Genomic DNA, 27,907 nt, shown 5'->3' with positions numbered 1-27,907 from the left:
TCCGAGGGACCACCCTGCTGTTGGTGAGTTGTGCATTGAATAGGGTTGGGAGTGAGAGTATTGTCTCTAAGCAGAAGAGCCGTGTCTGTACAGAGTCAAGGGGAGCGTGTATTGTATTGACTTTTCCCTTGGTTGTGTGTGTATGTGTGTGTGTGTGCGCGCACGTGTGTACTTTGTTCCCATGTTCGTTATTAATTGTCAGCATGTGTTTTATTGCAGATCCGACTGCTGTAAATTGTGCGCGTGCGTGTGTTGCTCCTGTTGCCATTTTCCCACGTTTGCCTTCTGTAAATAAAATCCTTTACTACCAAAACTGCGTGTCCAGAGTCCTTGTCCGTGAGACCTATCGAATCTATTTCCTCACTCACAACAACATCTGATCCTTCTTTGACGATTAGTTTGTGTTCCCTCGTCATACTCTTCCAGAAGTCCGCAATCAGCTCTTTGGTCTTTTTTTTGCACAGTTTGTTGTTTTTTTGTGCCATTTGTTGTTTGTCCAGTCTTTAGACCATCAGATGAAGGAGCAGGTTTAGGCCATTTGGCCAATCGATTCTGCTCTGCCATTTTATCATGGTGGATCCATTTTTTAAGTAATTGATCCTATTATGTTTCTTGCATTTATTGTGAATGCCTGCAAGAAAAGGAATCTCAGGTTTGTATATGGTGACTTGTATGTACTTTGATAATACATTTTTGAACTGTTACTCACCAGTACCGTTCATACAAGATACACTGATACAAGGAAAGTATCATAGAAGACCCCCCCCCACCCCCGCCGCCCAGACCATGTCCTCTTCTCACTTCTACCATCAGCAGCAATTAGAGAAACTTTAGGTTCCACGCCACCAGGTTCAGGATCAGTTATTACCCTTCAAACATCAGTCTCCTGAACCAGTATGGATATCTTCACTCAGCTCAGCTCTGAACTAATTCTGTGGCCTATAGACTTACTTTCAATGACTCTGCAACTCACTTTGTCACTTTTGCACACTTTGTCTTTTGCCATTTTATGTCTGTCAGTATTTGTTTATGTATAGTATTTTGTAAATCTTTTATTTCTTTTGCTGTCCTGTGAATGCCTGCAAGAAAATGAAATTCAAGGTAATATGTATGTACTTTCATAATCAATTTACTTAAACTTTGAAACATACTCTGAATCTTCTGATCAACTGGAAACATGACTACGTTTCTCTCTCCACAGACCCACTGACCCACTGAGTGTTTCTGACACTTGTTGTTTTTATTTGAATTTGATTATTTCTATTCTATTCTATTTACTTGTTTATTTATTTATCTATCCATCTACATCATCCAGTGTGGAGTAGGCCCTTCTGGCCCTTCAAACCGTGTTGCCCCAGCAGCCACTGATTTAACCCTAACCTAATCACAGGACAATCTACAAAGACCAATTAACTTGTCTTTGGACAGTGAGAGAAAACTGTAGCACCCAGAGAAAGCTCACTGCATTCCACAGGGACATACAGAGACTCCTTACGGATTGAACTTAGAACTCTGGAATGTCCTGAGCTGTAATGAGCATCATACAAACTGCTAGGGTACTGGGTGCCCACAGTTTCACTTTCTGTGTATCAGTGCTGTTTGTCTGAACTATTTTTCAAGTTCTGAATTCCACATTCAGAGCATTTCTGAATAAAACTAATTCCTCTTGACTTCCCAATGGGATTTATTCGGTTGTCTCAATGTTGCTTTGTTTTGAGTTGCTGTCCAAAGTGCTGAGTATTTTGAATTCTTTCAAACTTCAATCGCATCCCTTCCTCTCTTTTTCACGGAGGTCTCATCTATCATTCTTGATGGTTTGATATCTTCTTCGTACATTTCTTTATAGCTTTTCATGACCCTATACATTTTACATTATTATACATGGTGTGCACTGTGGTCTAATCCAGAATTTGTGCAAAGTACCTTCTGTTCTTCCCAGCTTACTCTCTGTGACGGTGACAAGCGACAGTGATGCAGTCCTGAACTGGCTGATAATTCTGCCCTGCACTCCATCCACTACACTGCTCAGATCCTCCGGAAGATTTACTTTGTGAGGTACAGCACGGAATAGGCCCTTCCAGTCCTTTAAGCCAGGTTGTCCAGCAACCCCCAATTTAACTCTAGACTAAACACGGGGCAATTTGCAATGATCAATGAACCTGCCAAGCAGTACACCTTTGGACTGTAGGAGGAAACCCACGGGGAGAACGTATGAACAGTGGTGGGAATTGAACCCAGGTCACTGGTTCTGTAAAGCGTCGTAGTAACCACTACGCTAATGAGCTCCAGATTCCAGTGTTAAATTTCTTGTCTCTTCAAAGCTTTGTCTGCTTTCAAAAGCTGCATTAATTCTCGTTTTCTCAAGGGTCAATGGCATTTTATGCTTTGCACCAGCTGCACTATTATTTGCTAATTAAACATCTGATCTATCACACTCGTGTGTTCTTTGAATTCATCCCAATTTTTCTTGTGTATGCTACTGATTTGATGTTGTCTGCAAAGCTCTTAATTTTTTATAATTCCCAGTTCTTGAATCACTCTGCTCTTTACCTCCTCTGCTCTACTGAGGGAATCTATTCTGATGGGTGAAGTAAGAGTATCTGACAACATTCTTGCATTTCCTAGTAAGAAATGCTGTAGTTTGCTTGTATTTTTGTGATAGTGTTCAGATTTTTGTGGCCTTCTCATTGGTGGAAAGTGGCACACCCTCGGTGCCGGTGAAACCCAGCGCTGAATCAGAGTGGAGGTGCAACTGTGTTGATTTAAGATCCTCTGCTCTGTCCGATCTTCCAGAAGCAACAGCTGAAGAATTTACTGAAGGCACGAGACCGAGAACAGGAGGACAATTTGAAGATGCTCGAGAACCTGAAAGCAAAGCTTAAAACTTATGAGGTGTGTGGATGACGTTTATTTATTTATTGATACAGCGCAGAACAGGCCCTTCCGGCTCAGTGAGCTGCACTGCCCAGTACCCTAGCCTAATCACAGGTCAATTCCAATGACCATTTAACCTGGTTGGACTTTGAGCTATGGGAGGAAATCCCCCCCCCCGGTCATAGGAAGAACATACAAACTCCTTTCAGAGGACACTGGAATTGAATTCTGAAATCCAACACCCCAGGCTTTAATAGTGACTTGCTAACTGCTATGCTGCACGGGCGACTCAGAATGACATTTCAGGAATGGAATTCCAAACGTCATTCATCATTGAGAGCAGATATGTTTCCTATTGTAGTTGCCAGCTGCTTTAGATTGGTGCTTACAGCACAGGCAGTCCATTCGTCTAATCCAATGGGCCAGTGCTAGTGTTGGCACTCCACACGAACCTCCCAGTCCTCCTTGTCTAATTCTAACTTCCTTGGAGGTTCATCCGATTTTTCTCTCAAATGTCCTTAAGCTACTCCCTGTAAAGTGAATCCCACCTTGTCTCCCCTCAAGACAGAATTCTTAACTAGCTCCAGTGAATGCAGTTTCCATCAAACCTGGGGCACCGCAGTGGTGCTGTTACAGCACAGGGCATTCGGAGTTTGGAGTTCAGTTCTGTTGCCATCTGTAATGAGTTCGTATATTCTTCCCGTGAACCATGTGGGCGATCCAGTTTCCTCCCATAGTCCAAAGACCCATCGATCAGTAGGCTAACTGGTCAGTGTAAATTGTCCTGTGGTTAGACTAGTGTTAAATAGGTAGGGTGCTGGCTAGTGCAGCTCGTTGGGCAAGGTCCTGTCCCATACTGAATTTCTAAAGAAAAAAATTTCAAAGGTTCATTTATTATCAAAGTGTGTATGCAGTATACAACTCTGAAATCCATTTTCTCCAGACAGCCGCGAAACCAAACCATGGAAGTCATTTGAAGAAAAACGTCAATCCCCCATGGGCCCCCCCACCATGCAGAAAAACAAATCAGCAAACCGCGAGAACATCAAACCCCAATCCCTGCCCACACAAAAAAAACTTACACATCGTTCAATGGCAGCCAAAGTGAAACTTAATAGTCTCTCTTATTATGACCGTACTGTAATAAATACTGGGGCATTCAACACAATTGCCAGGGTAGGCTGGGCACACTTGCCCAAGGCAGGTGGGGGTGTCATTCAGCTGAGTCTGCAAACTCGATGGCTTCCCCATGAGCTGTACTCCAGACGTACCTAACCTCTCCTGGACTGTGCTGGTACAGAGGGGGTGTCACAGTTAACTCACATGCTTGTGTTGGGGGCTCCAGGTTACGTGCTTGCAATAGTCATGTTCTGAATCACCTCTTTAATCCCCTTTTTGGAGAGGCAGAGCAATTCCAGCCCATCACATTCCGATCTGTTCTGTGTTTACTGACTAAGCTATGTTTTACTGCTTTTAAGTGCCTGCAGAAATGTTCGTGCGCTTTGCTGACTTGAATTGGTTTAAGATGAATTGTGAAATTATTTTTTGAAGAGGAGGATGAAAACAATTTTCCGCTCTTTGGGTGCTCATTCCGTGTTACAGTCCTGTCAAGGGATATCATTCCAAATGTTTCCCTGGCTTTGTGGTTCAAAGAAGGCTTGTGTGTAAGCAGATAAGAAGTAGAAGAGAACTCTATCTCTTTCATCTTACAAGACATGCATTAGGACAGTCTGGTTCCTGGAGATTTAGTGCTCAGAACATTCTACTTCTCCTGGCTTCCACACAACCTCAAGTTTAGTCACACTGATAAGCAGCCATGCCTTCAGCTTTCAGGGCTGTAAGCTGTGGAATTCCTTTCCTAAATCCCTCTATCTCATTAAAGATGTTCCTCAAAACCCACTGCTTGACCAGATACTTGATCTGTCTGAACACCACCACTTGTGACTCACTGTCAGTTCTCATTGGATAAGATGCTGTTTTTAAAAAAACTTGCATATTGTCTTCTGTTAAATTTGCTGCATATTCAAGTTGCTCTCAAAGCATCAGGGAAGCCTCTTGAATCCAGCTATTTAGTGTGTTGAAGTTATTTAATTGAGCTAATTAGTGTGTTCCTTTTATTCTTACAGACTGGCCATTTGTATGAACAGATGACACCTGGCATCCAGGTGGCAAAAGGTAAGATTTTAAATTCTGACTTTGATATTCTGCTAAGCCCGTGAATTTACGTTTGGAATGGTCAGTAAGCAGGTTCATTGATGAATGGCCAATCAAATTTTGTAGTATCAGAGACAAATGTAATGGATAAATCTGTACTTGTGTAACTTAAGTTGGTTTGAGGGCTACGTTCTTCAGTATGAAAATTCATAAATGTGTGAGAAATTTAAAGTGCAGGAATCTCAAAGTCAAAGTAAAATTTATCATTAAAATGTGTGTATATCTCTATATACTACCTTGAGATTAATTTACTTGCATTTCTTTCTAATAATAACAAGGACTAATAGAATATTTTTGCAGGCATTTACAGGAAAATGATTACAATAGAACTTATGAAAAGCTATATATAGACAAGGACTAAAACCAACATGCAATGAAGACAAACTGTGCAAATAAAAAAATAATACTGAGAAGTTGAGTTGTAAAGAGCCCTTGAAAGTGAGTCTGTCGGTTATAGAATCACTTCTGAGTTGTGGTGGGCGAAGTTATCCACGACAGTCTGAGAGCCTGGCAGTTGTAGAACTGCCAGACCCTGTTGGACGTTGGTGGTATGGAATGTTGCAAGTCCGTCTCGTTGGTTTATTGGCTGGCAATGGGAGATAGTGAGGACTAGGCCTGAAACCATGGTTGCAGCTGTGTGGCCTGGCATCCATGATGGAGTGGTTGCTGCCCCTCTTCCCCAGTGTTTGTTCAGCAGAACACACGGTGGATTGTGTTCTTCTGCAGACTGCTGCAACATTCATGGACTCGAGGACTTGCACTGTCTTAATTTTTGTGTGACGTATATTCGTCCTTAAGTTTGTTATAGCCAGGGGTGGCAATGAGGCCAAGCACCCACTGTTGATTAAATGCTCCCAATGACGTGCACCTCAAATAGTCTGTGACAACCAAGTCCACTTCCTGGCCTTCACGTGTGGCTTAGCTGCTGAGCCCGGTGGAGCAGTTTCTACTGACGGGAGAAGGGGCAAAGGCAGTCTACTGGCTCCTTAAAACCAGTCATTTTGGGCAGATGGGGCTGGTCAGCCGGGATTGGCAGCTCATTCAGGAGAAGGAAAACTCTGATCTCAAACCCTGTGGCTGTACCCACTCGTGGGGAAGGCAGGCTCCAGGAGGAAACCCCGAGGGAAGAATCAAGAGCTGGAGTCCCCAAGGCAGTCCTACATTGAGTTCAATGCTGACCAGCAATTCCTGCGATGCTGCTGCTATCAAACTGTATTGGTCTCTGCAGTTCCTTTAGGTTCATCAGTTGCGTGGTCAGGGGAGCCTACTGCATGGGCAACAGCTTGCTCTCCTTATCGTACTTTGCTGGCTTGTATACCTAGGCAGCTAGGACGCAATCTCTATGGTCGACCCTGACTGATAGAGGTCCCAGACTGTGATTTACTGCAATCTTATATGTGCTATATGTGCCTTGTGCTGTGTGCGACTTCTGGTATTGTGTTTTGGACCTTGGTCCCTGAGTAATGGTGTTTTGTTTGGTGGTATTCATGTATGATTGAATGATAATCGAACCTTCCTGAACTTAGTGGTTGTGTTGGACCCAAGGCTCCTGCACCTCCTGTCGTGGTTTCTCGTGCCCCACAAACGACCAGGAGACGCAGAAGATTCTTCAAGAAGGGTTAAACTTTAATTTGCAAATCAAAGCTGAGACAGTCATTGAGCTAGTCGCTGATTGCCCACCGATCCTTGTATTTAGCATTTTTTATAGTAATCTCCTGGTTTAGTTGTATTAACAAGTACATCCGCCACTATTGTTTCTACCCATTGACTTAATCATCTACATCTCTTAGCTACCTCTCATTAACACACCATTATAATCTACATCTCTTAGCTAGCCTCTCATTACCACACCATTATCTCCTACATTCTTAAGATTTCATTCTCCTACTAAATCGGATGCATGCATAGCAAATAGCAAGCTCAAAGCTGACTACATAGTTTTGGTTACACAGCAAACAATGCAACTTTTATACTCCCAATACTTCCCAGTGCTAGTTGCAAGAAGAGGGCATGGCCAGGATGGTGGGACACAATTCCACAAACATCTCAATAAGTCATAACTTTGCAATCTCCCCTGACTATCACTTGCTCTCAGAAATTATTGTGGGTGCTGTATTGTAAGTGGTGTTCTGTCAGTTTCTTGGGGTGAAGCAAGACTTTCCAGGCGCAGATCCATGGTCTATCAAGACTAATGGATGCCATCATCATCATTATCTTGGGTTGTGAATTGTTAATTTAGTAAGCTGTGGTGATGCTTAAAAGACCTTGCTGTTTTATGACTACAAAAGTTATATTTTTTACCCCTGATGCATTGACCCAATAATCTTGGTTTTGATGAGGTCATTGTCTTCAAGTGGAATGAGTTTCCTGATTGATTCTTGGTTAACTGGCTGGTGTTTAGGGCAGATGTAATGCAGTTCAATCATTTGCCTTTATTGATGTCCTAGGCTTTGCTGTCCCAGTAGAGCCATGATGTGCGATTCCATCTGAAATAATATCATCTCCCTCCTTTGGACCTGACCTCAAACAGAAAGAATGTTCAGATGTTCCAGGGTTTCTGTATTGAAAATCTTTTAACAAGCATGTAGTGGTTTCAATTGGCAATGTTTACATATCTTGTAGCCTTTGGGATGGGTTAAGGAATGAAATGCTTTGGAACGTAGAACAGTACAGCAGAGTACAGGTCTTTCGGCCTGAAATGTTTTGCTAATCTTTTAACCTACTGTAAGATCAATCTGAACCCCTCCCTCTCATAGCCCTGCATTTCATTCCTTTCGGGGATGCTTGGAAAATAATATTGCAAGCACAATGAGCAGTTTGCGAAGCTACCAAATGTAATTGAAAATTGTGTGACTTTGGGGTAAGTAATTGTTTTCTGTTTTCTCTCTTCTGAACCATGTGAAAGAAGAACTGGCTCCAAAGGAAGTTAACCTTCCGAGTGTTGAGTCGCAAGTAAGTGCTTCCCTTATCCTGTCGGACCGGTGTATGGAAGTAATTGGACAAGCAAGGCCCGGTTTTCTTAGCAGAGTTAATAGCCAGATTTGGTATGTCTAGAGGTACTGTAGAGGGCATTCTAACTGTCTGCTGTGGAGGCCCCACTGCACAGTCAAGTCACTTTTATTGTCATTTCGACCATAACTGCTTTTCAGGACCATGGTGCTACATGACGCAGTACAAAAACTAGACTGAACTACGTAAAAAAAAACAGCACGGAGAAAGCTAGACTACAGACCTACACAGGACTGCGTAAAGTGCACAATAACAGGGTAGGCAGGACCGGAAGCAGCTGCAGAGGGTTCCATGATGAACACCATTGCACTGTTGAGGACCCCTTCAAAAGGCGATGCCTCAATGAGGCAGTATCCAACATTCAGGGCCCCCATTGTCCACTATTTAATTTAAATATTTGTGAATCTGGTGGGAGCAAAGGATGTTGGGAATGGCGAGGATGGAGTGCAGTGGGAGGGGTGTGGGACAGGTGGCAGAGGAGGTGTGCCGTGATCAGGTGGGGGAGCGGGTAGCGTGGATGTAGACACACTCCGCCTTGAGACACCAGGCAAGGTAATTTTATCCTAAACAATTTGTTTATTGATCATTACAGAATGTCCCTCTGCTGCTTCCTGCTCCCTTCCCCCCACCCCACTCCCTTCCCCTGCTCCCTTCCCCCCTCCCTGCTCCCTTCCCCCACCCACTCTCTTCCCCCGCTTCCTTCCCCCCTCCCCGCTCCTTCCCCCCACCCCCACTCTCCTCCTTCCCCTGTCCCCGCTCCCTTGCACCCCCCCTTCCCATTTTCCCAACCAAGACTTGGACATCCTAGCTATATATTTTGTGCCTAAGACTAAGTATTTGCCTTGCAATCTCCTTCCGCATGTTACCACGAAAACCCTGCAGACAACTACACTACCCACAGGGTTACCGTGAGTCAATGACGACCCAACGGCACTCAACAACCAGACCTTTGCCCAATCCTGTATTTCAGACGCTTTTGGAATCGACTAGTATTAGCCACCCCTGCAAGATCAATATTGTTATTGCAAAATCGTTATTTTATGGTTACACTGTTTTGTTTCAGTATTCAATTGGATGCAAGTCTCCTGTGGGAAGTCAAATTGAAATACTGACTGGCGTAATGGATTTAGCTTTTCAGTGGATTTTTTAGCAGCTGCTGATCGTATCACTGTACTGCGACATCTGACTCCTCACGGTCCCTGTAAAGTTCAAGTTTATCATTATTCAACCATACAGGTGTATCCAGCTAAACAAAAAGCCAAAGAATAAATGACAGAAACATCAGAATCCCCAACCCCCCCAAGTGGGATCGTGCCACCATTTCTCTAATCAGTTCAGGATAAAATTACCATGTTCTGGTTATTTAATTCTAATTGTTATGCTTTATTAACAGCTTTCTAAATGTGTGTGTGTGTATTTATATATTTTGTAATTCCAGCAAACATCCACATCAGCTGTCAGTTCAAATGATAAGCTGTTGACTGATGAGAGCGTGGCTGGTGAACATGAGGGTTTGAAGAAGGATCTGGAGATAATGAGGAGGATGCTTGAGATGTCGAAGAAGGAGAAGGGAAGTCTTCAGCAAGAGCTACTGAGCAGGAGTAAGCAGTGTGACGCTCTGAGAGAGGAGTGTGACCGTGTGAAGCAGGAATCGGAGGAGCAGATCGGGCAGCTGGAGGACGCGCTGAGTGACGTGCAGAAACGAATGTTTGAGTCAGAGGGCAAGGTGAAAGTTCTCCAAGCTCACGTCATCGCCTTGAAGGAGCACCTTTCCAAGCAGGGCTCGGTGGGCAGTGGGAGGGCGGTGGAGGAGCTTCGAAATCAGCTGAGGGAAGTGAAAGCCAAGCACGAGGAAGCTGTGGCCAACGTGGAGAGGCTGCAGCACCAAATCAGGCTCGGCACTTTGCAGATTGAAGAATCGGCTGAGGTAGCGAAGGTGGAGCAGTACAGGAGGGAGGTGGAAGAGCTACAGAAGGCCGTGAGCACGGCAGAACAAAGGAAGCAGGAGGCAGAGCGAAGGGCCAGCGGCCTTGAAAGTGAACTGAAGAGTGTCAAAGCCAAGCTGTCACAGTACGTGCCAGCTGAGGAGTTTGAGAACATGAGGAACTCGTTCCTCAGTACTTTGGAAGAGAAGGAGAAGAAGGTGGCATCAGTGCAGAGTGACTATGAGAGGGCTCAGTTGGAAGTTACTCAACTGCAGAAGGACTTGGAGCAAGAGAGAGCTCAGACCGCAGCATGTGTGAAGGCGGAACAGTACCAATTGCTGAGAAGAACGTTAGAGAGCCAGAGTGGTACTCTTACTGATGTTACACAGAAGCACCAGCGGTTGCAGAAGGAGAATGAAGCTGTTCAGCAAGAGAATGCTGCCGTCAAAGCTGAGCTGGAGGAGTTGACTCTCAAGCTGAAAACGCATTATGTACCCTTGACAATGCATGACACCATGAAATCCTCACTCAACCAGACTATTGAAGATCTGAACAAGCAAGTGTCTGAGGCATCACAAAGGTACAAAGATGCTTTGACAGAAGCAGAAACACTGAAAGTTGAGAGGGATGCCCTAAGCAAAAATCTTAATCACGTGACGACTCAGTATATTCCTGCGGAGAAGCACAAGGAGGAGATAACGGCTCTGAATTCTATCGTTGGCACGTCAAAGACGGAGCTGGAAGATCTGAGTAAGAAGTATGGCCAGGCACAACAGCAGACTGAGAATGTACTGATAGAATTAGCTGCCGTGAAAGACTCATTGAAGAATCAGTATGTGTCACTGGAGAAGCATGAGAAACTGAAATCCCAGCTGAACACCACCTCAGAGAAGGCTACGATGGAGCTGTCGGCAGTGAGACAGAAATGCAGTGAAGTGGAGGGTGAGCTGGCAAAGCGTGAGAATGAAAACCGTGATCTGAAAGAGCAGTTGGCAGTCCTTCAAGGTGAAGTTCAGAAGGACTATGTGAGTCTTCAACTGCATGAGGAAATGAAGGCTGCCTTGAGTAGGAAGGGGGAGGAACTGCAAATGAAAATTGATGATTTGCAGCTGAATTACAGGAAGGTTCAGGAGGAAGTTGCACAACTGAACAAGGAAAGGGAAAGCCAGGTGAACAAATTGCAAGCGCTACAAGAATCCATCAGTTCGCAGTTTGTTCCCATGAAAGCCTACGAAGAAAACCAGGATAAATTTAACGCCACTGTGACCGATCTGAACAATCAGTTGTCGGAGAAGACTCAGCAATGTTCTGCTGTCCAGGAGCAAGCTGAGGGGTACAAGGCAGAAATGGATGAGCTGGGGGAAAAGGTTAGGCAGTTGGAGGAAAGCTTGGAGTGTCATTACATTTCCAAAGCTGTGCACGAAGAAATGGAAGACAAGTTGGTCAGTGGTATGAGAGAAAAGACCGAGCAGGTAGAAGAAGTGAAGAGGAAGTTTGTGAATGCGGAAGTGCAAAATGAGAAGTTGCAGGCAGAGAATGCCAGGCTGCTGTTGACCATCCATAAGCTGGAGGAGAAGATAGAGTCAGAACACATCCTCGTCGAGGAGTTTGAGACCATGAAAAGATCACTAGGTGAGAGGGTTACAGAGCTACAGGAGGAACAGGAAAAAATGAAGGAGTCTTGGGCGCAGGAGCAAGCGAAAGTAGCCAGCCTCCTCCTCGAGCTGGATGACCAGAAGAAGAATTCTCTCCCACTTCAACAGCATAATGCATTGAAAGAGAAGCTGCAAGAGGATATTGCAAGGCTGAAGTGCCAAGTGAACGAGAGAGAGGAAGAAATGAAAGAGAAGGTTCTGGAGATTTCCAGGCTGCAAGTAGATACAGAGGCAATGAACAGAACAATTGAAGAGCTGAAGGCAAGGCAAGTGTTGGATCTGTCAGAGCACGAACGCATGAAGGCCTCCTTAGAGGCCCAGGTCAACTCGCTGAGCGAAAACCTGGCCAGCCTGAAAGAGAGGCACGAGAAGATGTCCACGGAAGTGTTGCGCGCCAAAGAGAAGGAGTTGTCGGCTAAAGATGAGAAGGAGACCTTTCAGTCCAGAACGTTCAGCTTCGAGCAGGAAGTAAAGGAGCTGAAGAACAAGTACGATGAATCCATGGCAACCATCTGTGATCTGCAGAAAAGCATTCAGGAGTCTGCCAAACAAATTGAGGCCAAGGACAACAGGGTAATGTGAAAGGAGGGGTCTGTATTGACATCTGGGCGTTGTGGGTGCTAAGTTAGAACATAGAACAGGACAGCACAGTACAGGCCCTTCAGCCCACAACGTTATGCTGACCTTTTAACCCCTCTAAGATCAATTTAACCTTTCCCTCCCATAAAACCCTCTATTTTCTTTCATCCAGCTGCCTATATAAGAGTTTCTTAAATAACCCTAATGTATCTGCCTCTACCACTGCACCTGGCAGGGTATTCCACACGCCCACCAATTTTTGTAAAGAATTTTCCTCTGACGTCCCCCTCTGTACTTTCCTACAAATACCTTAATGATGCCCCTTTGTATTGTGTCTGTGGTGCTGCAGGGGTATCCGCACCCAGACTTTGGAACAAGGGGGCACGGGTTCGAATCCAGCTGGCTCCTTGCACACCTTCCATCTGTGCTGGGTTGACCAATCAAGTTAGCAACTCGGCCTCATAAAAAACAGATAAACGCTAAAGAAAGGTTGCCACCTGATATGTCAAACAACGCATGGGGGAGAATTTGTATCACACACTTCCATCCTGGGGGAAAATCTGGCTATTTATGCCTCCTAGCAGCTTGTACACATCTATCAAGTCATCTCCCATCTTCCTACATTGTACATCTCAGGCCCTTCAACCCAACTAGGCTGACTGCAGCTCAGAAACGGGCCTTTCAGCCCATTTAGTCTGTGCTGAACGATTTTGCCTAGTCCCATCGTCCTGCACCCAGTCCATAGCCCTCCAGACCTCTGCCATTCATGTACTTATCCAAATTTCTCTTAAATGTTGCAATCAAAGCCGCATCCACCACTTGTTCCCACTTGTTCTCGCCTCTGAGAATAAGGTGTTTGGAGGAGCGTCTTTAGCCAGAGAGTGGAGAAAACAGGGAATTTGCTTGCATGAGCGAAGTATGGGAAATTGATGAGGGAATGGGAGAACATACAAACGCCAGCGGTGGGTGTTGAACCACTGGAAGAACGATTCGCATGTTCTCATTTGAGTGTGGAAGAATTGGCTGCTGTGTTTCTTATGTTAGACTGATTGGAAATGCTTTGAAAGTACGAATTATCTACGAGCCTTTGTGAAATGAACTGGGTCAGAAAAAGTTCAAGTAGGTCAATTTGGTATCAGAGAATGTGTACAGTACACAACCTCAAATTCTTACTCTTCACAGATCTCCACGAAACAAGAAAAGCAAAAGAATGAATGATAGAAACATCAGAACCCCAAAGCCCCCCCAAAGAGACTTTGATGAAAGTCCATCAAAAAGTACATACAGTCCATAACCCAGCGCTCTGGTATCTCACACAGGCTCTGGCGCCATCTGTTGTGCAGAAGAAGTCCTGATGTCTCGGCTCAAAACATCGACTGTTTAATCCTCTCCAGGGATGTTGCCTGACCTGTTGAGTTCCTCCAGCATTTTGTGTGTGTGTTGCTGCAGAAATGTTATTCTTTAGTTGCAGTAGACTGTTTCAGAAACCTTAGTGTGAGGTTGTAAATCCCTAAATCTCGTCAAATCTATAGTAAAACTCAATGGACCATCTGGAAATTCCGACACTTGGCGTCTGGCTCACCAACTCATGTTTGCTACACTCCCTTTCGACTTGCTTGGAGCCCTGTTTCTAATATTCCCTTTGATCCTACTTCATTCCCTGGGAAATTTATCACAAGATCAAGTAACAAATTTAAAAAGTGACTGAAGAATTGTGTTGAAGTGTTAGTACTTGAATCACATTCAATAGTCTGAAACATCTGCTAATCCAACACTACCAAATTCCTGAGTGTGCTGCGCCACTGAAGTTTTATTGCATCAGTGCTATCCACCCTTGCAGTGTGACAGCTTGGTGTGAACTGACAAAGTTGTGATACAAAATCAAAGTAAATTCCTCCCTTTATCACTTCCTTTCAGTCACCTTATGTTCAGATGCTCCAGCACCCACTGTCACCCTATGTACATACAATCAGACCATGTATATGAGCTAGGGTGCTGGGGTGGAGATGTGTTTCTACCAAAGGAGGTGTAAGGTGCTCCTTCCTTCCGCTGGCCGGCAGCTCACCCTTGGGCAAGGTGTAGCACCTGCTTAGTCCTCCTCCCCCACCAGATCAGGGTCATGTGAAGCCATGGGAGTTGGTGGAGGATGGTTGTATGAGCAGTTGGTGCCTATCACAAGTCCTGGTTATGCAACCACTGACACCAGGCAGACAATCTCTGAAAAGTATTGATACTGGCTGGGGTGGGGGGGGGGGGGGGGGTCACCCGTCTTGTAAAGACACTGTCCAGAAGAAGGCAATGGCAAACTACTTCTGTAGAAAAGTTTGCCAAGAACAATCATGATCATGACCGTGATTGCTCACGTCATATGACATGACACATAACAATGTAAGCTAATCTTATGTATAAATAGCCATACTGAAACAGTTACTGTACATTGTATTTTATAGGATTGTATTTATATTTATTGCATTTTTTATGCTGCATTGGATCCAGAAGTAACATTTCACCTTTCACTCTTAACCTATGACCTCTGGTTGTTGTCCCTCTCAACCTCAGTGGAAAAAGCCTGCTTGCATTTACCCTATCTATACCCCTCATATTTTGGTATATTTCTATCAAAGCTCCACTTGTTCTCCTACTCTCCAGGGAATAAAGTCCTAACCTACTCAGCTCCTCTCTACAACATGGGTCCTCAAGTCAAAGCTCAAAGTACGTTTCTTATCAAAGTATATGTGCAGTATACAAATCTGAAATTTGTTTTCCCCACAGGCAGTCATGAGACAAAGGAACAGCATGGAACCAACCCGTTCAAAGACAAACATCAAGCCCCCCCCCCCCCCCCCGTGCACAAAAAAATTGCGCTAACAGTAACAAAGTAAGCGAGAGAAAACACAGAACGGCATACTTCAAGACAGTTCAGCTCAATGTTCATTGTTTGCAGGCTGCCTCCATTCAAAAATTGCCCAATGCTGTAGTAGTAACCAAAACAGAGGGACCAGAGTTACAACGAGAAACACAACACATCATAAAAACTGAATTAGAGTCCAAATCTACAATCTGTGTCAATTAATCCTTGCTCTGAGTTGGGATGTATTATCTGGCTCTGTAACAATCTACTGCAATTAAAGAATAAACTTGTTTCTGCGCTGCTTTTTCTGACCCAGTTCATTTCCGAGAGCCTCGTGTACAGTTATACTATATTGTGTCCTGTCTCGCAGTGGTGTGTAATTGACTTAAACTGTGCTGCTTCCCCGGACAGATAACGGAGCTGTTGAATGATGTGGAGAGGCTGAAACAGGCGCTGAACGGTCTCTCACAGCTTTCCTACTCTGCCGGTAACACCAAGAGACCAAGCCAGCAGATGGAGGCACTCCAGAACCAAGTCAAAACCCTGGAGCAGCGGCTGGCTGTAAGTTGTCTATGTTGAATATACACGACGCCTCTACACTTTAAATGTGCAGGGAGCCTCGAGGCACCGTGTTGTTCTGACTTCACTCTGTTCTCTTCAGTGTAGTAATATTGAGATACAGTGCAGAATTGGCCCTTTGAGCTGAGCTGCCCAGTTTAATCCTAGCCTAATCACAGGACAATTCACAATGACCAATTACCCTACCAACTGTTACACCTTTGGTCTGTGGGAGGAAACCCATGAGATCATGGGGGGAATGAACACACAGAGGTGTGAATTGAACCCGGGCCACTGGTACTGTAAAGCCTTGTGCTAACCACTACTCTACCGTGCGATGGGAATTGAACCCGGGTCACTGGTACTGTAAAACATTGTGCTAACCACTACACTACCGTGCGATGGGATTTGAACCCGGGTCACTGGTACTGTAAAACATTGTGCTAACCACTACACTACTGTGCGATGGGAATTGAACCCGGGTCACTGGTACTGTAAAACATTGTGCTAACCACTACACTACCATGCGATGGGAATTGAACCCGGGTCACTGGTACTGTAAAACATTGTGCTAACCACTACACTACCGTGCGATGGGAATTGAACCCGGGTCACTGGTACTGTAAAACATTGTGCTAACCACTACACTACTGTGCGATGGGAATTGAACCCGGGTCTCTGGTACTGTAAAGCGTTGTGCTAACCACTACACTACCGTGCGATGGGAATTGAACCCGGGTCACTGGTACTGTAAAACATTGTGCTAACCACTACACTACCGTGCGATGGGAATTGAACCCGGGTCACTGGTACTGTAAAGCGTTGTGCTAACCACTACACTAACGTACCAGCCCATCTTCAACCAACTATTTACTGAAGCCCATCATTCCTACTCTTTTGTGGACCGGTCTTTCAGGTTGTACTCAGGTGTAGCCCATCTTCAAAGATCCTTCCTCTCCCACGGATGAGGTTTTTGGAGCTTCTGTTGCCATTTCTGTACCTCTGGGTTTTTACGGGATGAGGTTACTAGCCCCTTGCCCAACCCTGCTCCTCTCACAGGCTTGGGATTATCGCAGAGATATTTTCAACCGAGGTTGGAAATAATGTTTTCTTTATTGCTGATGGAGACGGGGTGATGGCCTGGTCTGGCTTTTTCCTCTAAGGTTGGATGAGGCTACAACTAGAAGTCATGGGTTAAGAGTAAAGGGTGAAAGGTTTAAGGGGAAAATGAGGGGGAACTTTTTCACCTCAGAGAGGTGTGGGTGTGTGGAACGAGCTGCCAGTGCAAGTGATGCATGCGAGCTCGATTTAGGTAATGGGAGTAGTCAGTTTAAATGGTTTTGGCATGGACTAGATAGGCTGAAGGGCCTGATTCTGCTGTACTGTACTTTTCTATGACTCTAACATCATTTCCAGGTGTAAAGGAGAATGAAATGATTGTTACTCCAGATCTAATGCATTGCAACAATACCATAATAAAGTCACCATGGTCATTATATGCTGAGTCATATGATATGGGCGATCGTCGTCTTTCCATGACCATGATTGTTCTTGGCAAATTTTTCTACACAAGTGGTTTGCCATTGCCGCCTTCTGGGCAGTGTCTTTACAAGACGGGTGACCCCAGCCATTATCGATACTCTTCAGAGATTGTCTGCCTGGCGTTAGTGGTCGCATAACCAAGGCTTGTGATATGTACCGGCTGCTCGTATGACCATCCACCACCTGCTCCCATGGCTTCACATGTCCTTGATTGGTGGAGGTGGGAGGCTAAGCAGCTGCCACAGCTTGCACAAAGAGCACCTTACGCCTCTTTTGGTAGAGACATATCTGCACCCGCCACCCTCAATAGTATAAAGAATACAATAATAATAAAAACTTCAATAAATATTAATACATAATATAGTTTATAACACATTAAATGTACCATACATTGATGGATTTGTATTTATGCATAAAGTGACGTTAGGCACTGGGGTGTTTGTACTTAAGGTGACTCTGAGAGGAAATGACAAAGTAGTGGTGTTGGCTGTGTGGTGGGGGGGTCAGTTAGTGGGTGGAGGTGTTGATCAGTCTTACTGCTTGGTGAAGGTAACTTTTTGAGCGGTGGTGCTGGTGTTGCCCACGTAGCCCCCTCCCTCGAGACAGGGACAGCAGTCACTGAGCAGGGTGGGTGGGGTCCCTCACTATAGTACTTGCCTTTCTCGGACACCTTTCTGTATTTACAGCAGGTGGGCTGGTGCTTGTGGTACTTTGGGCAGTTTCGAGTGTTACGGATGTTATGAGATGTCTTTTTCAATAAAAAGATTAAAGTGGAAAGAGTACAGAGAAAATTCCCAAGGAAGTTGCTGGGACTGCAAGACCTGAGTTATAAGGGAAGATTGAATAGGTTAGGACTAAATTCCTTGGAATGTAGAAGACTGAGGAGAGATTTGATAAAGATGTACAAAATTATGAGGGTTATAGACAAGGTAAACACAAGCAAGCTTTTTTCCATTGAGGTTGGCTTGCTTACAGCTAGAGGTCATTGTTTAAGGGGAACTCTGGGGGAAACTACTTCATTCAGAGTCATGACAGAGTGGAACAAGCTCCCAGCATAGCTGGTACCTGCGAGCTCGATTTCAATGTTTAAGAGAAGTTTGGATAGGTACATGGATAGTAGGGGTATGATCCAGGTGTGGTTTAATGAGACTTGTAGTTTAAATGGATTGGCAGGGACTAGATGGGCCGAAGGGCCTGTTTCTGCGCTGTACTTTTCTGTGATCTAAAAAGTTGAGCTAAATTGTTCATTTTATATGCTAACTCAAGGTTAAATTTGTGACAATCTGCCTCTGGTTTGTTCTGGTTATTTAAGATGTAAGGATACAATAAAAATATTAAACTTTAATTTTCATGATTCATAGCAGTAAATTTTCAAGTATTAAAAAAGTTGAGCAGTATGTGTGAATTTCCAAAGCAGGGAGTAAGGAGCAATAAATCTTCATATTCTGTGTTACTCACCTTGCTGTATGCCAAAGGAATATTGAATTATCATGTTGAATATTACATACTGGTTTTCTTCCAAGTGTCCTCTGTACAAGTTCAGAATATGTTATGGATAAAATGTGATGTACACTTAGTGGCCATCTGTACATCTGCTCGTTAATATAAATATGTGATCAGCCACTCATGTGGCAGCAACTCAATGCATAAAAGCATGCCAACATGGTCAAGGGGTTCAGACCAAACATCAGAATGGGGAAGAAATGTGATCTAAGTGACTTTGACCGTGGAATCATTGTTGGTGTCAGATGGAGTGATTTGAGTAACTCAGAAACTGCTGATTTTCACACCATATAACAATCGCAGCACGGAAACAGGCCATCTCGGCTCTCCTAGTCCGTGCCGAACTCTTAATCTCACCTAGTCCCACCTACCCGCACTCAGCCCATAACCCTCCACTCCTTTCCTGTCCATATACCTATCCAATTTTACCTTAAATGACACAACTGAACTGGCCTCTACTACTTCTACAGGAAGCTCATTCCACACAGCTATCACTCTCTGAGTAAAGAAATACCCCCTCGTGTTTCCCTCAAACTTCTGCCCCCTAACTCTCAAATCATGTCCTCTCGTTTGAATCTCCCCTACTCTCAATGGAAACAGCCTATTCACGCCAACCCTATCTATCCCTCTCAAAATTTTAAATACTTCGATCAAATCCCCCCTCAACCTTCTACACTCCAATGATTAGAGACCTAACTTGTTCAACCTTTCTCTGTACCTTAAATGCTGAAATCCAGGTAACATCCTAGTAAATCGTCTCTGCACTCTCTCTAATTTATTGATATCTTTCCTATAATTCGGTGACCAGAACTGCACACAATATTCTAAATTTGGCCTTACCAATGCCTTGTACAATTTTAACATTACATTCCAACTTCTGTACTCAATGCTTTGATTTATAAAGGCCAGCGTTCCAAAAGCCTTCTTCACCACCCTATCTACATGAGACTCCACCTTCAGGGAACTATGCACTGTTATTCCTAGATCTCTCTGTTCCTCTGCATTCCTCAATGCCCTACCATTTACCCTGTATGTTCTATTTGGATTATTCCTGCCAAAATGTAGAACCTCACACTTCTCAGCATTAAACTCCATCTGCCAATGTTCAGCCCATTCTTCTAACCGGCATAAATCTCCCTGCAAGCTTTGAAAACCCACCTCATTATCCACAACACCTCCTACCTTAGTATCATCGGCATACTTACTAATCCAATTTACCACCCCATCATCCAGATCATTTATGTATATTACAAACAACATTGGGCCCAAAACAGATCCCTGAGGCACCCCGCTAGTCACCGGCCTCCATCCCGATAAACAATTATCCACCACTACTCTCTGGCATCTCCCTTCTAGCCACTGTTGAATCCATTTTATTACTCCAGCATTAATACCTAACGACTGAACCTTCTTAACTAACCTTCCATGTAGAACTTTGTCACACACGACGGTGTCTAGAGTTTACAGAGAACGGTGCAAAAAACCAGAAACACCCAGCGAGTGGCAGTTCTGTGGGCGAAAATGCCTCGTTAATGGGGGAGGTCAGAGGTGAATGGCCAGACTGGTTCAAGCTGACAGGAAAGTGACAGTAATTCAAATAACCACCTGTTTCTACAGTGGTGTGCAGAAGAGCACCTCTGAACACACATGTCAAACCTTGAAGTGGACGGGCTACAGCAGCAGAAGACCACGAACATACACTCTGTGGCCTCTTTCTTAGTTACAGGAGGTACCACTTCATGTTCTGGCAACATCCTTGCAAATTTTCTTTCTATTATTTCAGTCTTTTTGATATCTTTCTTGAAGGTATTGTAGCTGCTTAAATCATTAAGTTAAGTTGTAGGCTTTCATGATCTGACAGATTTAGGGTGTCTTAATGATGGATTTTTTCCTGACTTAACCTGCACCACTTAGCTTGATCAACCCTACTGGGGCATCTACAGCTCGCCAGAGTCCTCTGTCCTGGCCCAGTCTCTCAAGTTGCCCCAGGTGTCACCCATAATCTTTGTCCTTTCTCTCGCAGGGATGAGGGCTTTTGTTGCTGTTTCTGTAGCTCTGGGTTATTATGGGTTGGATTTGCTAGCCCCATGCCTAACCCTCCTTTCACAGTTGAGCTTGAGACTGTCCGCGGTGGAGTTTTATGCTCTGCGGGCTTGGATAAGACTGAATCAAATTGGAAAGCAGAAAGGAAAAAACTGCACCTTCTGGTAACCTGAAGCAAAAGTATTGCTGGAAATGATTCAGCAGGTCGGGCAGTGTCTGCTGTGAGACAAACAGAATTTGGGTTAATTGGCTTCTCATCAGAACTGGTAAATTAAGATGTTGTTTTGAGTTGCTGAGAGGTAGAGGGGTGGGAAAAACAGCATGCCTGTGACAGGTGGAAACCAAGGTCGTCCGAACAACCTGGATCTCCATCTATCACACACTTGCTCTTCCGTCTGCAACCTCGTTTCTTACTTCCCTGATTCTGATGAAGGAAAATCGACCTTTATTGTCCATTTCACTCTCTGTAGATAATAGATAAAGAAGAGCTTTATTTGACATATTTGCATTGAAGTATCCCCGTTGCACATCTATGGCTCTGCCATGGAGAGTGTGAAGAGCACAAAGTGTGCACATGATGGATGATCTAACCTGGGCCCTCAACTCTAGTCAAGCAGCCACATCAGTGCCTCCACTTTCTGAGGAGATTGAGGTGTGCAAAGCTCTCCGCTCCTGTTGTAACGGCTTTTGTTTTGATGCTTTGCCCAGTTTTTAATCTGTGTCTTTTCCGATTCTCTGCAGGATGCTGATAGGCAACACCGCGAGGTTATTGCGATCTACCGGACACACCTCCTCAATGCTGCACAGGTAGGAGGGGTGCTACGGTCAGAAATGTTGCACAAGCCCCATTAGCGACATTCCTGACTAGAAGTGCATCGATACTGCAGTCAGAGACTTGTACAGAGGATGTTTCCTATAGTGGGGAAGGCTAGGACTCGAAGGCACAGCCTCAGAACACAAGGATGTCCCTTCAGAACAGAGACGAGGAGGAATTTCTTTAGTTGGAGAGTGGTAAATCTGTAGAGTTCATTGTCACAATTCACTACCAGTATGTTTAAAGTAGAGGTTTATATTTATAAGAGATATAATGCTGAGGTTTCATAAGGCATTGATCAGACCGCATTTAGAGTATTGTTAGTAGTTTTGGGCCCCGTATCTAAGGAAGGATGTGCTGGTATTGGAGGGAGTCCAGAGGTGGTTTACAAGAATGATCCCAGGAATGGAAGAGGAGATATGTGTGTCTCTGGGCCTGTACTCACAGGTGCTTAGAAGAATGAAGGGGGTGGGGTATTTCATTGAAACCTACTGAAAGGCCCAGTATAGCCAGGTCTGTTAGGACAGGGAGGGGATGTTTCCTGTAGAGGGTGAGTGTAGGGCCAGAAGGCACAGCCTCAGAATAGAAGGATGTCCCTTTAGAATAGAGATGAGGAGGAATTTCTTTATCCAGTGAATGTTGAATCTGTGAAATTCATTTCCAAAGACAGCTGTGGAGGCCACATCATTGGGTGTATTTAAAGTGGAGGTTGATAAGTTCCTGATTAGTAAGAGTGTGAAAGGTTATGGGGAGAAGGCAGGAGAATGGGGAATCAGCCATGATCGAATGTCGGACCAAAATCAATGGCCAAATGAATTAATTTTGCTTCTTTGTCTTCTGGTCTTACAGCACAGAAACTGGCCTCTCATCCCAACTGGTGATGAAAATTCCCAACCAATCTGGTCCCATTTTCCCACTTTTGGCCTATATTCCTCCAGTCCACGGGTTCCCAACCTGGGGTCCACGGGCCCGTCGGTTAATGGTAGGGGTTCATGGCATACGAATGGCTGGGAACCCCCAATCTAAGCCTTCTCTATTCACGTACTTTTATAAAAGTGATGTTAACCACTTTCTCTGGCAACTCTGTCCATATGCAATCTGTCCTCTGGATGGAAATATTTTGTCAATGCTTTGTGAGAGGCAGAAATTTTATTTTATCCCTCGCTGTCTTTGGAGGGAAATTGAAACTCCTGTCCCTGAAATGTGGTTCCAAGCTCACCGATCTTTTGTTGGACTGTTCTGATATAGAGCATTACAACATAGTACAGGCCCTTCAAGCCCACGATGTTGTGCTGAACTTTTAACCTACTCTAAGATCAACCAAACCCATTCCTCCTGCACAGCTCTCCATTTATCCATCATCCATATGCCTACCTAAGTCTCTCTTAAATGTTCCTAGTGCACCTGCCACTACCACCACCTCAGTCGGTCATTCCACACACCCACCACTTCCTGTGTTTAAAAAAAAACCTGACATCTCCTCTGTACTTCCCTCCACCTTCAAACCGTGTTCTCTTGTATTAACAGGAATGTCCTCACTGTAGTCATAAATTCATACAGCACTACAGCACAAATACGGGCCCTTCAGCCCATCTAGTCTTTGCTGACCTCCAGAACCCTCCCATCCATGTACTCATCCAAACTTCTCTTAAATATTCTAAGTTCAAATCTTCCGGTTTAAGATGGCACTGGCGGCTAACGAAACTAGGATAGCAATTAAGTACTTTTTTCTGGCAAATGATCATCACAGGTAATAGTCCGCAACTTCCCTTTGGACTTGGAAGCAGTTCGATGTGGCAGAACCGAGGCAAGGGGAGGCGGCAGGCTTGTCACCAAGAGTGTGGAAGAGCATGAAAGGTCAGGTGCAGGACGAATCAAAGCTGCGGGGTCCGGGCCTCAGAGTGTGTTGATGCTACCGAACATGATGTTCAGGCAGAGATCTACAGGCCGAATTGAGGCAGTGAAGTCTGGCCTATCCAAGTGGCAGAACCCATTGTTTGGACAGAGATGTCAGTGCCAGGCCAGATTGAAAAGGTCAGGGTGTCGGGGCTGAGCTGAGGTGGGCCGGTTCAGATCGCATCTTGAGTCAGCAGGACCCAGTGTTCAGATAGAGAGTTAAGTGCTGGGCCAGATTGAAAAGGTCAGGGTGTTGGGACCCGAAGCGAAGTCGGGGCCGATTCACATTGCTGCTCTGTGGTGTTCAATTGGTTCTGCACTGAACTGGTCTTTTTATGGATTATTTCATTTTCTTAAGGGTTCTTTTTTATGGGCACGAAGTGGCTTTTATTTTCTGGCCATTAGACAGCCTTTGGTTTCTTTGTTTCATGGCTGCCTGTTAGGAGACAAATCTCGAGGTCAGATAATATATATGGGTTTCCCCCACTATCTGAAGGTAGAGCGTTCCTATGAAACCATTTGTAAGTCAAAATGTGGTAAAACACAGAAGCAATTACCATTAATTTATATGGGGAAAATTTTTGAGTGTTCCCAGACCCAAAAAATAACTTACCAAATAACACATAAAACCTACAATAACACTAACATATAGTAAAAGTAGGAATGATATGATAAATACACAGCCTATATAAAGTAGAAATAATGTACGTACAGTGTAGTTTCACTTACCGGAATCGGGAAGATTGAGCCAAAACCGATTTGTAGAATAAAATTGGCATGTACACGCATGTGCACACACAAGGCTTCACGGTCGTGGTAGTCTTTCCCGGGGTAAACACAAGTTTAAAGTGGGCGTCTTATTTCGTGAAAGTGAAAATCCTCTTTCAGTTAGCGAAAACAGGTACTAATGTAGGTCTTTCGTATAAGCGAAATGTCGTAAGGTGAACGTTCGGAAAGCAAGGGACACCTGTACAGACTTTGATAATAAATGTACTTTGAACTTTGAATTCAGTGGAAAAATGCTTGCATTTACCCTATCGATATCCATCGTTACTTTGTACACCCCTATCAAATCTCCTCTCATTCTCCTACTCTCCAGAAAATGAAATCCTGACCTATTCGACCTTGCTCTATAACTCAGATCCTCAAGTCCCAGCAACATCCTTGTAAATTTTCTCGGTACTCTTACAATCTTATTGATACTTTCCTGTAGGTAGGTGACCAGAACTGCACGGCATTGATGTGGGATCTTAGGTTAGATTACCTTTCTCTGTCACATGGACATTGAAATATAAAGCAAAGTGCTCTGTTTGTGACAAGTTAAATCAGTGGGGATTGTGCTGGGCAGCCCACAAGTTTCTCACTAACCCTAACCCTAATTCAGAAAGTGGGAGGCATCTGGATCACCTGGAGGATACCCACGTTGTCATGGGGAGAATGTACAAACTCCTTTCAGACTGCAGCGGTAATCGAACCCAGATCTTATAGCTGGCAGTGTAAAGTGTTATGCTGATTACCAAGTAACCATGCACCCTGTTTGTGTGGAGAAGCAGAGGCTGTGAATAGAGGTGGCGGAGTGAATATTTAACAGTTAAGAGTAGGGGTGGTTTTGATGGGGGGGGGTCAGTGACTAGAGGATGAAGTGTTGTTGATAAAGGAGGTGGGAATTTTTGAGGGAGTAGATTCAACACCACCTTTCAAAAGGGAATTGGAGAAACTTCAACGGGAAGAGAAGTTCAGGTCTCTGGGGAAGGAGTGGAGGAATGGGAGTGATCCAGCAGCCCTAACAAACAAAGAACCAATGCTGTTTCATCCTCTGGTTGTTATCAGGTGGCCTGCAGGTAACGAACAAGACTGCTAGATTGAACTGAATATGCCTGGGTTGTGGGTTGGCATTTTATATATTCTGTTTTTTTCCGCCAATTTATTTTTGCTGTTTGTGCAATTTGTTTTGTTTGTGCTTTGGGGGTTTGGGGTTGATGTTTTTCTTTGAATGGGTTCCATGTTTTTCTTTATTTTCTGACTGTCTCTGGGAAGAAGAACCTCAGGGTTGTATACTGCATCCATACTTAAGTACTTTGAATGTTTGCTTGTACGCTCACTCTGTCACCTAACCCTTCCCTTCATTTTAACTTTAAAATAATGTGTGTGGAAGGAATGTTTGTTTAGCATCTTTTTTTCTCCCTTCTCTTGTCAGGGTCACATGGATGAAGATGTCCAAGCTGCTTTATTGCAGATCATTCGGATGCGGCAGGAGTTTGTCTGCTAGCAGAAGGCTGCAGCCTGACTACTTACCCTGGCTGTGCTAAAGGCTGCCGCAAGTCTACTGGAAGTTGCTGGACAGTATATTCGGTGGCTGAAATTGTTCATCTTTTTAAAATAAGCCCCATAATATTGGGGGGAGAAAAGCCTAGCCTATTCCAATTTGCACCCTCCCACATTCATCATTTCAGATATATTGCTTTATTAAGAGTACAAGTCAGTTCGTATTATTGGAACGAGCAAATAAATGCTACAGATTGAAGTTACATTTTCATCTTTGATGCCATTGTCATTTGATTAGGTTTCATGCCAATCTTTAGCCCTGCCTGACTCCCTTGGGAAATCTGTAGCCACAGAAGTCTGTTTTAACTTGCGCCTTGGCCCCAGGGGTTTAGTAACGTGTTGGACTTGGGTTGTGCTGTTCTGTGACATTTACAGAACTGGAAGTGTGAAAGCCTGCTGTAAAGCCCAACATCCGATGGGCAAGCGTTCTATTAGATGTCGTCCCTTTCATGGGCCTCCTGGGATGCGGTGAGCTTTGAGTCCAGGAAGATTTACAGACATAACAAACATAAAGCAAATGTTTAGTTTGCTTTGATGTCCAACGTGAGCTGCAAACACGTCGTAAAAAGATGCATTTTGTGTTTTACAAACCAGTGGCTGTTTCCACCAACCTTTGGCATCTTGGCACACAGTTCCAACTTGTTTCTTTTTGCTAATTGGCCCTCTGGAATTTTTTTTTTGATTTCCTTTACAAACTGACCATTTATTTTCTACAAATGCGGATACTGTTTTTGAGGAACGAAAGGAAGTATGAAGAGAATGTTTGAGGTGTTGAAGCCTAATCAGATCTTCTGAGGATGGGTGGGATATCGGAACTGTTGACACGTCGTCACGATCAAACGAGTACTATCAGCAGTATTTGTAGTTGTGTGCTTTCTATCAAACTCTGATCACGTACAGTTCCCTTCCTCTTCCTGCGCAATCTGAGTCTCGGGTAGCTTAACAATTCTTGTGTTTGTCCCTTGTGACAACGGAGCAAGAAGAGGGTCGGTAGGTCACAGTTAGTGCTGTGTACACACTCAGGGCGTGTGTCCCCTGACCTGTGATGGGTTCAGCAAGGCCATTACTATCATCTGAAATACAGGCTGTCTACCCACAAATTAATTGCTGAAGGATTATAGTCCACTTCCATCACTGAATTGTAGTTTCCCTGTCTTCCTATCTTTAGCATTGAAGCTTCGATGTACAGGGTGCAATAACTATCTGTATGGAATAAGACAGTAATCTGATTTCTTAAACAGTGCCTGAAACAGCCATCAGTATGAAGCAACTATCAGCTATGTGCAGAGAGCTTAACCCAGTTGAAATCAAAAGGGGCCACCATCAATATTATTTCAAAGCAAGTATATATATCTACAGCAATGCCACAGATTCTCTTAAGTTTCTGTGCTGCCCCTTAAATCCACATTGAAGGCAAGGGTGGTGTAATGGTTCCTTTATCGAGTTACTTGGCTGGCCAAGTCTGAGTTTTAATTTAACTGTTAATCAAACTGCTAACTTTTCACAGCAAGTTTGTAGGTTTGTGTTAGGTTTCTGCTGTACACTGTTACCGCTTAGTGCAGTCAGAACTGTTCTTTTGATTAGATTCTCTACCAAACCGAGGTACTGTGCTATTTCTCAGCTGGACTGGTCCTGCAATTTTTGTTACTGAATTATACTGGATACGTAAACCTGTGTTTAATTTTGTCAGTATTCATCACTTTATTCCTCGAGCACATCAGATAGTGACCTATTTGTAATGTGACTGGATTGAATGTTACAGAATGAATATTGTACATCTAATTATAGATCTTGCTGTTCATGACTGAATCGTTTCTTTCGACGTTAGTTACAACTCCATCTGCTACCACTGATTGGGGTGGATTATCCAGTAACTTAAGGGTGGAAAGGCATGGTCTGCAGTCACCCAAAGTCAAAACCAAGTTCACTGCCATCTGCACAAGTACATTTATGCACGAGTGCAATGAAAAGCTTACTGTAGCATCATCACAGGCAATTCACAAATAAAACAAACTGTAGACAATTTTTACAAGAAAACACAATCGGAACAAATCAAACACAAAATCTATTTTATTGCAAACTGGTCAGTGTTGCTAAACTGGGTGTTTAGGGCTGTGCT

General features: G+C 44.2%; 1 protein-coding gene across 3 annotated transcripts in view; it reads left to right on the top strand.

The window, feature by feature from the left end:
- Positions 1-27,592, top strand: part of uacaa (uveal autoantigen with coiled-coil domains and ankyrin repeats a) — a 186,700-nt gene extending 159,108 nt beyond the window's left edge. For 2 of the 3 annotated variants that reach the window (XM_059953028.1, XM_059953026.1), the window contains 7 exons: positions 2,794-2,892; positions 5,001-5,049; positions 7,994-8,040; positions 9,536-12,250; positions 15,519-15,668; positions 21,495-21,560; positions 25,661-27,592. In XM_059953028.1, the coding sequence (XP_059809011.1) occupies positions 2,794-2,892; positions 5,001-5,049; positions 7,994-8,040; positions 9,536-12,250; positions 15,519-15,668; positions 21,495-21,560; positions 25,661-25,732 (3,198 nt within the window). In that variant the 3' untranslated portion in view covers positions 25,733-27,592. The remainder of the gene's footprint in view (positions 1-2,793; positions 2,893-5,000; positions 5,050-7,993; positions 8,041-9,535; positions 12,251-15,518; positions 15,669-21,494; positions 21,561-25,660) is intronic. The other variant, XM_059953027.1, reaches the window with a different exon arrangement.
- The last annotated feature ends 315 nt before the right edge of the window (positions 27,593-27,907 follow it).

This window comes from Hypanus sabinus, chromosome 28 (assembly GCF_030144855.1).
Source record: "Hypanus sabinus isolate sHypSab1 chromosome 28, sHypSab1.hap1, whole genome shotgun sequence".
Taxonomy (NCBI): Eukaryota; Metazoa; Chordata; class Chondrichthyes; order Myliobatiformes; family Dasyatidae; genus Hypanus; species Hypanus sabinus.
Note: the sequence above shows the minus strand (reverse complement) of the source record. Positions and strands in the feature narration are given on the sequence as shown.